Below are 14,254 nucleotides of genomic sequence, written 5' to 3'. Positions count from 1 at the left end.
CCTTATACGATATAAAACGCAACAAGCTAGTGGCAGCTTCTTTTAAAAGTAATCCATATGTTTATTCAGAAAAGTGTACATCAACATTTGGTGTTGCTGGAACGACACGCTGGACACGCGGTCTGCCGCTCACTCTAGGCCGAATTGTGGATGTTGAGCCGGAAAATGTCGTGCGCACAGAAAAACGTACCACCCAGCGGCTTCAGCACGAACGTCTGGGAGTAGGCGTGCGGTGGATCCTCGTCACACTGCAACCGGCCAAGCACGTTGATCAGTACACCACCGTCAAACATTGGCTGGGAGTCGACGGCCGTAAGTACCCGTTTGATGTTTTGAAACGTGAGGCTTTGCAGCTTCTCCAGTATCTTGGCAGCGCCCTGTATCTGTTGCCCTTCGAACGTCATGAACGATAGCTCCGCATTGTATAGGTTCACCAGGCTGGGCCGTTGGGTCGAGTCATCGAATAGTGCGTAATACTGGGTCACGAAACCTTTGCCTATCTCCTCGTATTGTGGATTTATAGCCATAATCGGGAATGAACTAAATTTCGAACGAGAAACGAACGGACGGTGTTGCTGTGCGTACGGGAATGCGTTATTTTTTCTTCTTTACCTGCCGGCGAAATGTCAATGGAATCGTTTTCGTGTTGTTTGACGTATGTCAAACGAATCAAGCGCGGATGACACACACAAATACCCGACGCTGGTTTCTCGTACGTTTGAATTAATTATCAAATCCCTTGCTTTTGGAAGCCACTAAACAGCCTGCGTAAGCAAACAGCGTGAATGATTTAACTTTTTCTGAACAAATTTCTTCTCTTCGTACCGTGCGGAAAACCGTGGCTTCAATCTTTCGACCCCAGCCAAACAGGTCCAGCTCGCACATGTCAAGCAATCCGATTTGACAACCTAGACGGGGGCTACGTGATGTCTAGACACGGTGCGCGAGCAAGAAAAATGTTCAATCGAAAACTTCATGCCGAATGGTGCAGACCGACACGATTCCCTGTGCAGTCCGCGCGTAGTGTGATGAGTGAACGTAGTTAGCCAGCCCGTAGCACGTTTGCTCTATCGTTTTGCCTTCCGTAAGCATATAAGCTTAGCGTGTTTCCTTTAGTAGGTGCTAAAGAAGGATAGGGGGCCCGTACTTCCACGGGTGTGTGAATGTGGTACGCAAAGCGTGCGGATCCAAAATCGTAGTGTGCCAAGCGCACTTAGTTCCGTGCAAGAGTGCAAAAAGAAGTGTGGTGCAATCATTAATACCGGCTACGAGGGACAAGTCAAATTATCCCTCCCGGGCTTTCGCGCGTTAATTCATCCTTCAGTTTGGGTCCACTTCGATGCACAGGATAACGAATCCTTACCGTGTTTCTAGCGCCATGGCCGGATGGTTGGTGCTGGTTCTTTCATCATACTGCCTCGGTTATGTCATAGCCACCGAATGGGGTAAGTAAGAGGGATGGGAAGTGTCTGCGCCTTCTGCGACGGTCGTCATTGGTGACAGTGCTCGTGACCAGTGAACGAGGGGAAACTAAGCCAAAAAAAACCGCAAACATCGTTTCTCTTCTATCTGCCATCCAAAAATAATCATTTCAGCCACAATTCAGCGAGAGCTCTAGTGGTAGATTGGACACAGGACCATTAGAAAAGAGTTTCTCATGTACCTTAACGCGCGAAGGTGTGGGCTGTTATTCAATGTTTGCCTCAAATGGCCATCAGTGCGCGCATCCTTTGATGAGGAGCTTCTACGCTGGTGCTTGTGGGTGACATGTGTTGCCATAGTAATAGCCAGCAACAGACGGATTACACAATTGGGGAAATGATTGGTTCCTTTTGTTATAAAGGTCTGACACGTGTTGGTGCCAAAAAAGAAAATTGTACCAATATTTATGGAATGAAAGTTACATTTCACATTACATATCAATCAGTTGATCTTCAAAGTTTAACAGGAATTTTGGGATCAATCATGATATAGCCAGTTTTGTGTTCTTTTTGATCACCGGCTTAAAGATCTTCGTAATGCTTTAATAAGTAAGCACATCGTGTTACAAATCTCGTCCTGAATATCGGAATGAGTCCAATTCCGGCATCCATTCACCGATTCTTGCTTTAATCCAACTACGTACTTTATGTATTGTCTTCTAGAATTAGGTGCCTTTATTTTGTTGAACTCCTACATTGTTTCAATAAAATAGCGATCACTTTTCAGAGGACTTTTGTTTTGCTAGAAATCCGCCACGATCGCAATTCACTTTGGGTCGGCATTAATTTCAGTCTGGTGTATTCATTAAGCGTTGTGGAGTTTTTTGATTGCTGTTCGCGATCGTTTGTGGTGGGTTTTCTTACGGTTCCTCGGTTTCTACCAATGTCCTCCCTCTCCCCTATCAAGTTATTCGTCGTACCAGTACTTTGAACCGTGCAGATTTCGCAAAGGCCAACTGATTTTGTATCTTCCTCCTTCTTCGTCCCCCCTTTTTTTGGGAAAGTTAAAAAAGCCCGCAAATGTGGCGGTCAAAAGTCCATTCCCATTCGTCACGTACGCACTCCAAGTCAACCGTGTGGTCAGGCCGAGGCTGTTATATTTATTTTTTTATTGCTCCTCTCTTTCCCTACTACCAGACCAAGTTGTATCGTTTTCTTTTTTTCATTAGTTTTGCACCAGCAAATCAATGAATGATTGAAGGCCCATAGACCCAGATAAATTCCGCTCGAAAGAGTTCACTCGCGAACCGTGCCCACTACTATTGCCCATGGTTCCGTAATAAACTTGATTGAACGTTTCATGTGTCATTTAACGTCTTTCCTTCGCTTTCGTCTCGTGATCGGGATCGATCGTGGTGCCGTACACACGATACACAATTAACAGTAACGAAAATAAAAGCGTCCACATAGGAACGTGTCCTTTATTATGTTTTCTGCGTTTCCAAACCCAAGATTACGTATTGTTTCTTCGTATGTTATCTATATTTACTGTTACATGCTTTGCCAAAATTCCCTCAAGATTTCCTTCTTCGCAGCAACGTGATGAACGTTATTCGCCGCATTTGATTTTGATTTGCTTATCAGCCTCCGACGCTTTCGAGTCAGTTAAGACGCATTTTGTGCAATGGTTTTGATAGGACGCTTGATGCACGAAATGGTTGGATGTAAATGGTTGTATATGGTTGAATGGGGTTTTCCAACATTCTGTAAACAGACTCTAATCTCCTGGATCTGTTTACAACACCGCCGAGTAAAAAAAGAACTAAAACTATAATTGTTTGCAGTGTAGATGTTTATAAAACATATCCGATCCACGCTTAGACAGAATATTCTTAACTAAGAATGCTTACAAAACCATTTCTCAACCCGATGGTATTTGATGGATGGTCAGTCAAAGAAAATGGCATGATCATCAGTACCATTTTTGGCTTATCAACAACAGAGAGCCTCAAACCAACACATAAACAAGGGAAGACATGCCTTCAATCGGAAGAGAAAAGTGAAACTGTGAGGCGCCAAAGGTGGAACCAGTGCGACATAACGATGATAAGCCAAAGTGTGCTTGGCGCTTATCTTGTGCTTGACCAGGAGGTAAACCATTGCACTATTACATACACGAAACCTGTCTGAGGTTCATATACTATGCTGCAAGAGGTAGAAGTTATGATTACGTTTGTTAAAATCACAATTCAAGGTTACAATCACCTTCAATAGTATGGCAATCAGATGATTAAGTTCATATTCCTTAAGAAGTCGTCCTCACTTCCTTTTTTTTGCCTATTTGAGGTGTGCATTTAAACTCTTAAGGACATTCCAGCCCAATCAATCTGTTCTGTCTTTATGCAGTATCTCTGTCTTTACTTGCTTTATCTTTAGTATTATGGCAATTTTGGGCGAAGATCAATAATCTGTCGATCATGCGGCTGAAGATAATCTGTTGATGTATCTCTTGAGGTATTCAGTAGAATTAGATACCCTATCTCTGTGCCTTAAATAGCCCATATCCAAAAAGTCAAGAAATTCAAGTCTTGAAGATACAGATCCTAGATTTATGACCGATCAAACGTCATGTATATCAAAATAGCTCAATATAGGACTCAAGGATGTTTGTACAGCGTTTAAGACAACGATACAAATATTAACCTCAGGCTCTCTGTGCGAACATACTGACGATTGACTGACATTAATGCGTCTCAATATAGACGGAATCGTGATCACTGGTAATGCGCATAAAAAACATAATGAATCAAACGAAACCACCTGTTGGGGCTGTCATACAACTTTTACCCTACCGCCTGGAACTGTAGATGTAGATGCTGTACACGGGTACTGCGCCGGTCTGGAACCGTGTAAGACGGAAAAAAACCAAACCGAGTTCATTGTACACCACCACGCTACACTTCCTGTTTGACAGTTCTTTTAGCAGTCAGCGACCGGATAGCGATCGGAACCTTCTTATTTTCGTTTGACCGTTACTGACAGATCTTTGGTAAAACCGGTGCTTGAACGCCGAGCCACAGATGTTTGTGCAGGTTTCCGTGCTGCACGATTTAACCTCCGCCCGGAACCGGGTTACAACGTGCGTTTTGCTTCCGTTATGCGTTTTTGCTTCGTTTCAGCATAAATTTGCCGAGCTTCTCTCGTGCTGCTTCCCCTCCCGGGGATGCTTGGGGCAGCTGAGAAGCGGCACAGAAATAAAACAAAGGTCCGGTCGATCGCGATCGGTCGAAGTAGCTGCGATTTGCGTCAAATCGTGTACACACGATCGGCATGCACGGTTTCTGTTTCCATTTGGAAGGAAGCGGACGTAGGAAAGGCACGCTCGATGGCCGGCAAGGTGTAAGGGAAGTTCTCGACCGCAATGCAAACACATGCGCCGACCGTACAGCAAGTTGAATCGGTGCGGAGATTTGCGAAATGTTTGTCTTTGAATGAACTTCCCAGGTTCTGGTTGTTGGTTTCGGAATGGAGATAATGAAGGCAACACTGAGGGTAGAAAACATAATCTTGGAGGAGCGTACGTGCGCAAAAAAACAAGTACAAAATAGCGTCAGTCATGTGACGTCTGTACGGTTAAGACACATTTAATTTACCGTATGCCCACACTTTGCTTTCAGCTTAACTCAGTTTGGACAGGAAGTGGCCCCGCGGCGACGTATGAGATGCCCATGAACTCCTGCTGTCGTGCCGCTGTCGTTACCTATGGTGCCCGCGAAAGCGAAAGTACCCGAAACCAGACCAGAGGTTCAAGAATTTGCCAACAACAATCAACTGTGAACCTCCTTCCTTTCGGCATTGATCGGCCTCATTATTTGGTTTCGTGTTTACCATCGAGGTTACGATCGGCCGAAGACATCGCTGCAATTTACCGGAATGCTTTAGCGGCAAACTAGCGCTACATCCGGTGGATCTTTTCCGATGCCGCATTGCGTTACATAACGCAAACGCTCGAGCCCACGAGCGTTCTACGATTGGCAAGTGAATGTGGCACCCTAGACCTTGCTTCTCTCACGTTTGCGATGGACCGAGTGCACCGCCTGCTGCACAGTCGCCACCACGCATGCCACTGTGTTCCTGGCCAAGGGATGTCTCGATTACAAGTATAGATGTATTGGAAATTTGCCAACCATCGGCACCGTCATGCAGCGTCAAGTGTACGCCAAGTGTGATAACGTCGGCACCTTTACAACGAACGTATCAACGTGTCGTGTTGTGCTATCATTGTTATTTGCAAAAAAAAACAACCCGTATCGTAAACGTGGAAACTTTATCGTCAGTAGAGAAGGGTCGTATCCTAATCAGGGGACGCATACCACAACCGTCTCGATATCGGGACTACCGTTGCTGAACGCACCTTCTTCTATCGATGAGCGTGCTTCGTGGTGAGATTTCGTTGTTGATCCTCTAATCACGATCTTTCTACTCGAACGTTGGCACATCGTGACGTGACTGTTTCAATTAGCCAAATCCGATTCCAGCTTCGGCGTTCGGTGTCTCTGATGTGGATTTGGGTGTTATTTACAGCCTATGATAATCGTAACATAGTTTTACCGGATCCCTTTCGCGATTGACTTGACATACGAGATAGGCCCCAGAGTTTTTGGGGTGGGCAAAACAATTGTGAATGGGTCTAATGAACTTGTGGTAGTTTTGTTTTATTCTAAACGGTACTAATGATCGCGAACCTAAAGCTCTTCCCACAGTTAATCACAACGTGGTCCCTTATTTTTGGTAAGGAAAAATGATTACAGCGTGTCAATGTGCTTCTTTTTGGAACGTTTATCAGAGCTGACCGAAGTAAATGACTCAACGGCTGTATCTTTACTTCGTTTCGTAACATCGTGGGTGATTTTTCGGCCATTCACGCGGGGCAGCGTTAAAAGCTTCTCACCCCGAAACAATGATACGTAAGCTGAATAGAATGTGCGTAGAATTCCTGTAGATAAATTCCACCGGTCCGTCACTTCCTGCGCTTTTTGTAGAATGCGAAATTTGAGCAAATCCCAGCTAAATACGCTCCAAGCGCCTTAGTGTCCGGTTCTTTCCAAGCATTCGTATGAGAAGGGAAACCTGAAACTGCTGAAATTTGAAATTGTTTTACGCAACAAAAATTCCAACGTAATGTGGTTGGAAAAATTCCTTGGGAGAGTTGTTGAAATGACGCTTGCCTATATTATTATCGTCATTACGCTGCGTCTAGCAGCGTGCAGCACGGACGGTAAATGAGGTAACGTTGGGAAGTTTTGATTTTTGACGCCCTTTAACTGTTTAATGGTGATAATTTATGCCGCCGAGAACACTTCATTAGTCTGCACGTTAAGGCACTCCCTGCTGAGTAACGATTAGAGGTTATTCGACTCAATGTATGCAAAAGTTATCAAGAAATATTTATTATAAATTGATCGTTCTTATAACTTCATCTGCTCTTTTCCCACTGCTTCACGAGTCTATCGCTTATAATCATACGATAAACATCCTTCCATGTTCTAAACAGAAACTTTGGCTTATTTAGCGAAATTTAAGGCTAAAGAACATGATGACCGTAAGAAGCCTCACGAACGGCAACGCTTTGCATTTCAAAACACAAAGTCAGCAATAGCATGAAGTGGCCTGACCGCAGCTCTGCGCACAAACCGTGGCATCTAATTTGTAACACAAGGTCCCTGCACCTTCTCAATGCGTTTGACCATCAGCGTCGCAGCCGTAAAGCACGGCATTTACAATGTGTTGCAAATGCGAGACATAATTTGCACATTTGCAGTTCTTTTTTTTTGTTATTGCTGATTGTTGTATGCATTAAAGCCCGTCGGTGTGGTTCATTTCGTAGTAGTACCCCCTGAGGCGATTGGAATTAGCTGGCTCGCGGGAAGAACTTTCGGAAAACGTTTGTAGAAAATTGGAAGCAAAGCTCATATTAATTTATAGAGATGATGATATATGATATTTAATATGGAACTATAACCGTGCTGAGAATCCTCAAATGTAATATATGCACCACATATTTTATGCGATTTTTAACAATATTTTCTAAATGATCGTAAATATCATGATCATGTCGTGATCATGTTCATGGAGAATCTATCTATAACCCTGCAGATTATGCTGTCCTTAGCGCTTTTAAAAGTAGAACCCTAAAACAATTCGTTACGAACTATGAAATGTAAAATCTAACTCAAGACCATTAGGACGCTATTGTCGCCGATCAATTGGCCCCGATGCACTTTTTAAAATGGTCTACGTGCTAATTCACGCATGTTCCACAATAGTTTATCGTCGTGCTTAAAAGGTAGTTAAAGTTTATGCCTACAATTTCCCGATTGTAACACACCTTTCAACTGAACCGTCATCTATCTTATCGATCTATTTCATCATAAACATTATACGTAGCAAATTCGCGTTCTCCACACGTTTGGCAAGAGTGTACACGATAGGAGGTAATCCATTTCTAACCATTGGGCGCCGGGCCTGTCGGGCGACTTGCGTGAGAAGATAATGTTTTTGGCAACTTTGAAGATATCTTCCACTTTCTTCTTACAGTTTTTCTTGTTTTGTTTATATTTTTCTATCAATTTACAATTATAAATATATTTATTAATGGATGTATTTCTTTTGCGTTTTCTGTTCCCTCTATAGCGGCCACAGTGACAACGGACAATGGCATTCTGTTTTTCGATTCAAACTGGCGCAAGATATCTTCCGCGGCTCATCAGTACAGTCGCATTTCGGCGTTCGCGTACGACGAAGTACTTGGCAAGCTATACTTTAGCGATCTCGACCATCCGGAGTACCGACTGTTTGCTCTCGACTACGACGATGCGGATGAGCTGCACAGGATAACCAAGCTGTTACCTAAATTGCCCCAAACGGCCTACATCAGTGGTATGGCATTCGATCATCTGGAACGTCGCCTGTACTGGACGGAAAAGGGGACCCGATCCATCTACTACGCTGAGATTGATGCGCTGCTCAATTCTTCACGTTCTGGAAAAAGCGTGACGAAAGAGACGGGTACGACGACAACACCTCCGACAGGTGCGGAAGATACGTCCGGAGCTTCATCGTCGTTAATACACCTTGTGACGACGGTGGAACCAGAGCACGAGCTAGCAGGATTAGCGATCGATGAGTGCAGAAGGCATCTTTACTGGACCAACTCTTACCCGAAAACGTCCAATATTGTGCGCGCATCGATGAACGGCACGGTGCTGAACATGCACGAAGATCAAATATACGTGCCGAGAGGTATCACGGTGGACCATTATCGAAACCGGCTCTACTGGGTGGAGAAGAAATATGGCCGACGCTACGCGATCGAGAGCGCCAACCTGGAGGTGAGCGATCAGCACACCCTGCAGACCGGCCTCGATCGACTACCGGCGGACATAGCGGTGAACAATGATTTCATCTACTGGACCGATCAGGAAAACGATGAGATCTATGAAATGCCCAAAGAACAGAACGCCCAATCCCGTACCGTCTACCGTGGGGAACATCCGTCCGCAGTGATACTGCGCGCAAACCTGCTGCTAAATCACCAGCGAAACAACCCCGATTGCCAGGCGGTGGTCGCTCGCATCCTGGAGAACATGCAAAACTCCAAACCGGCCACCGTGATGCTGCAAGAATCGCAACAGAGTCAGCTGACCGTGTGCCTTAACAACGGCACGGTTAATCACCATACGAACACGTGCCTTTGTCCGTCGGCATTCGGTGGTAAACTTTGCGAGATAGACCTCTGTAATAATTTCTGCGCACAGGGTAGCTGCCGTATCGGACGCGATAATCGACCGCAGTGTGCTTGTGACCGGCGGTACGAAGGTGAACGGTGCGATCGGAATCGATGCGATGGGTTCTGTCTGAATGGTGGTCGGTGTCAGTTTGGTAATGCCACCGCAGACACAAACGATCGGTCCTGCCTGTGCGATCGCACCGGATATAGTGGGGCACGGTGCGAGAATCCAATCTGTGGGACAGATTACTGCTATAATGGAGAGTGCTACGTGGAGGATGGCAAGCATCCCAAATGTCGTTGTAAGGCGGGCTATCGGGGAGAGCGTTGTGAGGAATACAGCTGCAATAACTACTGCCTCAATGGGGGCCAGTGTACGCTAGACAATGAAACGATTGTTCCTGAGTGCCAGTGTGGGGAAGAGTTTGCGGGCAAAAGGTGTGAAATTGCGGTCCGGCTGTGTAGCACTTACAGCGAAGATCCACAATGGCAACAGTACTGTCTGGGGTAGGTTATGATTATTTTTGGTAATACTAATGTCTCAATAATTTAACGCTGTCATAGTGTGTCGTATCCGAAGTAAGCAAGTAAACTAAACTATGCTTTTAAAATAACGTTCTCTTAACCATGACCTGACCAAATCATGTTAACGTTGATTAACGCGTGGTAAACCCTTACCAAACACTCTATCAAATTACGCCTTATTCCAAGGACGAATCGACGAAACATTCACCAAAAAGACAGGTGCGCCATTACCAGATCAAGAGTTGCCACTTGGAAACGCGCAAAAACGCAAATACAAAATACGGACATTGTGAACCAGTGTAACTGGTTTTCGTGAGCACCCGGACTTACAATTGTTTATGCTTTGAATCGTGTATTTTTCATTCACCGCATCCTCTCTGACCACCCGTGATGAATGGTTGGAGATTAGAAACTTCTCTGGAGACAAAGTTGCACACTTTAAACAACACATCAACTCCTCTAAACGTGGATCACATTAGCGTTTGATTAATGATCCTGCATGTGGACGTTTTTAATTACCTGAATCTATTCGTTGCATTCAGTTAGAATATTTTTACGGAGGACAAACTTTCGACGGTCGAAGAATTGAAGCAAATTTAGGCGTATTGGGATAGAAAATAGACTTTCTCCGACGTTGTAATGCTACAGAACTTTGTAGTTTTGGAGCAGAATTGGTAGAAACATTCTCAGTGGACTCACGCCCGTCTCAGTTGTGAGTTAGCTAAACCAGAAAAAGTAAAAAATGAACTACATTCAAAAATTAATGTAATTAAATTTTAAAAACTATTTTCGATTACTACATTTTTTCCTTTTTTTCTATTCTTCCTTTTTCAAACAGCATTTCCAAAACGTTACCACTTATGGAACCAAAGGTAACATACTGCAAGGAATCGTTCAACCGGACCGTAGTTTACACGTCGCTCTGCTTCACCGTGTCGTTCGCGTTGCTGCTAGCCATCGTGATCATTGTACACCGGATGATGAAACCACCGAGGCCACGCATCACAAAAAAGATGGTGGTCACGCCAATGACCTCCCGGCCACCAACGACACAGTGCGAGATTACAATAGAAAACTGTTGTAACATGAACGTGTGCGAGACGGTAGGTCAAACATTATCCAGAAATGTAGCGCTCCTGCAAGAGTAAACTAATGCGTATCCATTCCTTCCATAGCCCTGTTTCGACACAAAGCTGCTTAAAAAATCACAAAAAGAGGACAAACAATTTCTGCTCGAAGACATCGAAGATGTTGGGGGATCTTTTCGAAAGCTGCCGAACTGCGGTGAAGGAACGTTACACGAGCGTAAATGAGTACTGATGACTCGCGGTGGTAGACTAATGAATGCCTTCGCACGCCTGCCAGCAAACTGGTGGTCGTCAGCGCTGCTCGGTGCAGACAGTGAATCGACCATCAGGAGGAAGTCCGATTGATCAACGTGAGGATTAGAGCCTTATTTGTACAATAACGTGTGAAATAGACGGTGCCACACGACTACCCTTTCCGGAAGTGCGGGAAATCATCGTTATCAGCTTCCTAGGTGGAAAACTGTCTGGCCATGTGTAGCAACCCAAATGCAGTGACAGTACACCAGTTATGTTTCAACACTGCACACTGCACACACACACAGCCATTGTCACAGCCAAGTGTAGAAACCAGAGCTATAGTGGTTTGATAGTTCATTCAAGTGCAGCTAGAGTGCATTCATCTCCTGGTTGATTGTGCCCTTACAGTCAGCGAATCCAACTAAAGACGAAACACGTGCTTTTTGGTAGAAGTTCAGCTATACCATAGGGCGAAATAGTACAAAACTTCCTGATTATTGCTCTTACAAACAAAACAAAACTAAGCAAGCTAAATGTTTTCCATGTTGAGTCGCAAACACAGTTTTACAACGCAGTTCCAGAGGTGCACCACAGTAGATGAACACGATCGATCCGGTAGTGATAAGAATCAAGGCAACCCCAAGTTCCTGTATTTGTGTAAAAAACACCTTAGGAGAGTAGAACCACACCCCGCATGCCATATTCTTCTATTGCTCGTTCTGCAGTTCATACATTTTCATCGAGGAAACTACACAGCAGAGAAGCCTTTTTGGTGCTTAAATAAGACAAAAGCTACTCCAGTGTTTTGGCATCGCTGTGCTAAGGCTATTCACGTAAGCCTTATGCGGAGAATTGAACAATTGTTTCGTACTTTACTTTAAACATTACATTGCTGTGAATGGTGCACTTGCAACTTAACTATTTTCCGTCAGTGTAGTTTGTTTGAACAGGATAGAAATGTTGTTAAAAATCGTTTGCCGCTTCTTCATCTCTCATTCATGCGTTTCTCACGCTTTCATTATGTTATGGTTTAGTTTAATTTATTTACATGTAAAATATTAGGGGCTTCCAGGTGGAAAACTTCTTCATGTAAGTGGTTTTGTAACACTCACACCAAAGTGACTCGCAAGCTCACAGCCATAGAGAGGATCTGTTTTAGCTACCTGAAAAACGTCCTGAAAGGAAGGATTGCCTCCTGAGTAATGGCCCCCGCAAACCCCATCTGGACAGGGGTGGAATAGAATAAAACAAAACCGCAGAACAGCCAGAGATCCGAGCGAAAGAAATGAAACAGATCTAACGCCAGGCGTTGCCTCAATGTATCGGAATTGTTAACTTAGCAAAGTATGTAGTGCTTACGTGCAACACTTAAATGATTGTATCTTAAACTGATCATAGGAAATGTGATTGTAATGGAAGGGCAAACCAAATGTCTAATATCCACATGAGAATATGTGATATTAGATAAGTTTATAGTTCAAAGTGAACAACTTTATAGGTGTATATTGAAGGAAGCCACTTGTAGTAGCAATATTTTCAAAAAAGACTTATTTTAGATAAAAAAAATACAACAAAACCAAAATGTTTTTTCTCTGATGCCCCCTGGGTAGTATCCGAATTATTTTTACGTTTCTGAGCACAAAGTTCTTCGCTCACCAGAAAAGCCGGTCTCCAGCCAGCTGGAATATATGTATCTGAAGTTATGTTTTTCAGCTTAATTCAGAGAGGTGAAAATATTCCATTGATTAGGCATATTAACATCATCGATTACTTGAATTTTGATCTTTTATGAACCTCCACAGATGTTAAGTCACTGTTTAAAGTAAGTACCCTTGGCCCAAATGATTGCGCACTTGCGCATTGTTTCTTTGAAGCCCGTCTACCGAAACCCATGCCATCAACCTAACCCAACCCCTTCTTTTGGATTGTCAGAGGAGAGAATCTTCATAGAGAACCCACATCCTTAGCGAAGGAAGTCTGCTCAAACAGGAACCACCATAGTCAGGGAACTGCCCGATTCGCTTGAGCGCCTACTATTAGTCCGTATTCCTCAAGCCTCGGAACCTATGCCGGATGGCCCGCTAGAGCATTTACGTCAGCGATAGGCGCTCTGGTTACATTTGTCCTTACTAAGAAGCTAACAAAACCGAGCGATGATCATTGGTTAGATGTCAGGCGTTCAAGATGATCACGGAATCCACACAGGAGTCATGTAACTACCTGTGCTTCAGCCTACTCCCCTCGCGATCGGCAAAGTACGGTCCGCGTATAGACTAGAAGATAGTGGGGCTATTCCTCCGTGTTTCCTCAAAGTCACTCTTCGCGCACTCTGCCTCCGGTAGTGCCACTTTAGATAGCCAAAGCAATTAGAGGGACACCTAAGCTCGATTCATAATCCCTACTCCCTACTCGGGGCTGATACCATTCGTCTCACGTTTGTTAGTTCCACGATACCTTGACCTTAAGCCCACAACAGAGAGGAGATACGGCGCATTGACACACGGATGGCACCGCGCTTATACCCAACCTTCGCACTTCGCTTCATGCAGATCAAGGTCGTAGTTGTGTGAACGAGACTCCGGATAACTAGTCCATGAGGAGAACTCACTGATTTAATGCTGGAGCTACGGCGCATTGGCACACAGGTGGCACCGCGCTTATCCCTAATCTTGCATTGGCCTCACATAACTGCGGAGGTGATGCGCAGACAATAGCGTTTAAAACAATTAGTCCCAGGATTGCCAGGTTTCTGACCCCTGTCAGTCCTGCTGCAAGGCGCGGCAATATTAGGTTTAAACGTCCAGTGGTAGCTCCGCCATAGTCGTAGAACACCTTTCAGTTCCTGAAACTCTCGATCCTGCGGATACATAACGGATTTTAGAGTTGAGCTGTTGAGGGATGTGACAATGAAATCCCAACAGCTTCCATCCATGATTCTCTATCAACTTCAGGTTCCTACATTTCGCGACCCACAGGCGTCCCAACTTAGTTAGGCCATACTGAGTTAGTGAGGACCAGTATGTCCGGATCCAGCAGCGCCACGAGGAGGCGTGGGATCGGACTGCACCGGTGACTACTGGTGTTAGGTATCAGATCGTATGAGCAATTCACTGAGGAGAGGTTAAGCAGACCACCCTCTGTCTAACCTAACCCCTTAGGAGGCTGGGTCATATGCCTGAATTGGAGGGACGGAG

The 14,254-nt window shown here is 44.6% G+C and overlaps 2 protein-coding genes across 2 annotated transcripts; one reads left to right on the top strand and one right to left on the bottom strand.

Moving 5' to 3' along the window:
• Nucleotides 1–37: 37 nt before the first annotated feature.
• LOC128303515 (probable nuclear transport factor 2) lies at nt 38–629 on the bottom strand. Its single transcript, XM_053040495.1, has one exon. It carries the CDS (start codon nt 525–527, stop codon nt 135–137), a length of 393 nt encoding a protein of 130 aa, XP_052896455.1. The 5' UTR covers nt 528–629; the 3' UTR covers nt 38–134.
• A 356-nt stretch (nt 630–985) lies between these two features.
• LOC128303720 (protein cueball) lies at nt 986–12,620 on the top strand. Its single transcript, XM_053040771.1, has 4 exons — nt 986–1,445; nt 8,115–9,717; nt 10,574–10,838; nt 10,911–12,620. The coding sequence occupies exons 1-4, from the start codon at nt 1,340–1,342 to the stop codon at nt 11,046–11,048; spliced, it is 2,112 nt and encodes a 703-aa protein (XP_052896731.1). The 5' UTR covers nt 986–1,339; the 3' UTR covers nt 11,049–12,620.
• Nucleotides 12,621–14,254: the final 1,634 nt, after the last annotated feature.

The sequence above is a fragment of the Anopheles moucheti genome, chromosome 3 (assembly GCF_943734755.1).
Source record: "Anopheles moucheti chromosome 3, idAnoMoucSN_F20_07, whole genome shotgun sequence".
In the NCBI taxonomy this organism is placed as follows: Eukaryota; Metazoa; Arthropoda; class Insecta; order Diptera; family Culicidae; genus Anopheles; species Anopheles moucheti.
This window is presented reverse-complemented; position numbering and strand designations above follow the sequence as displayed.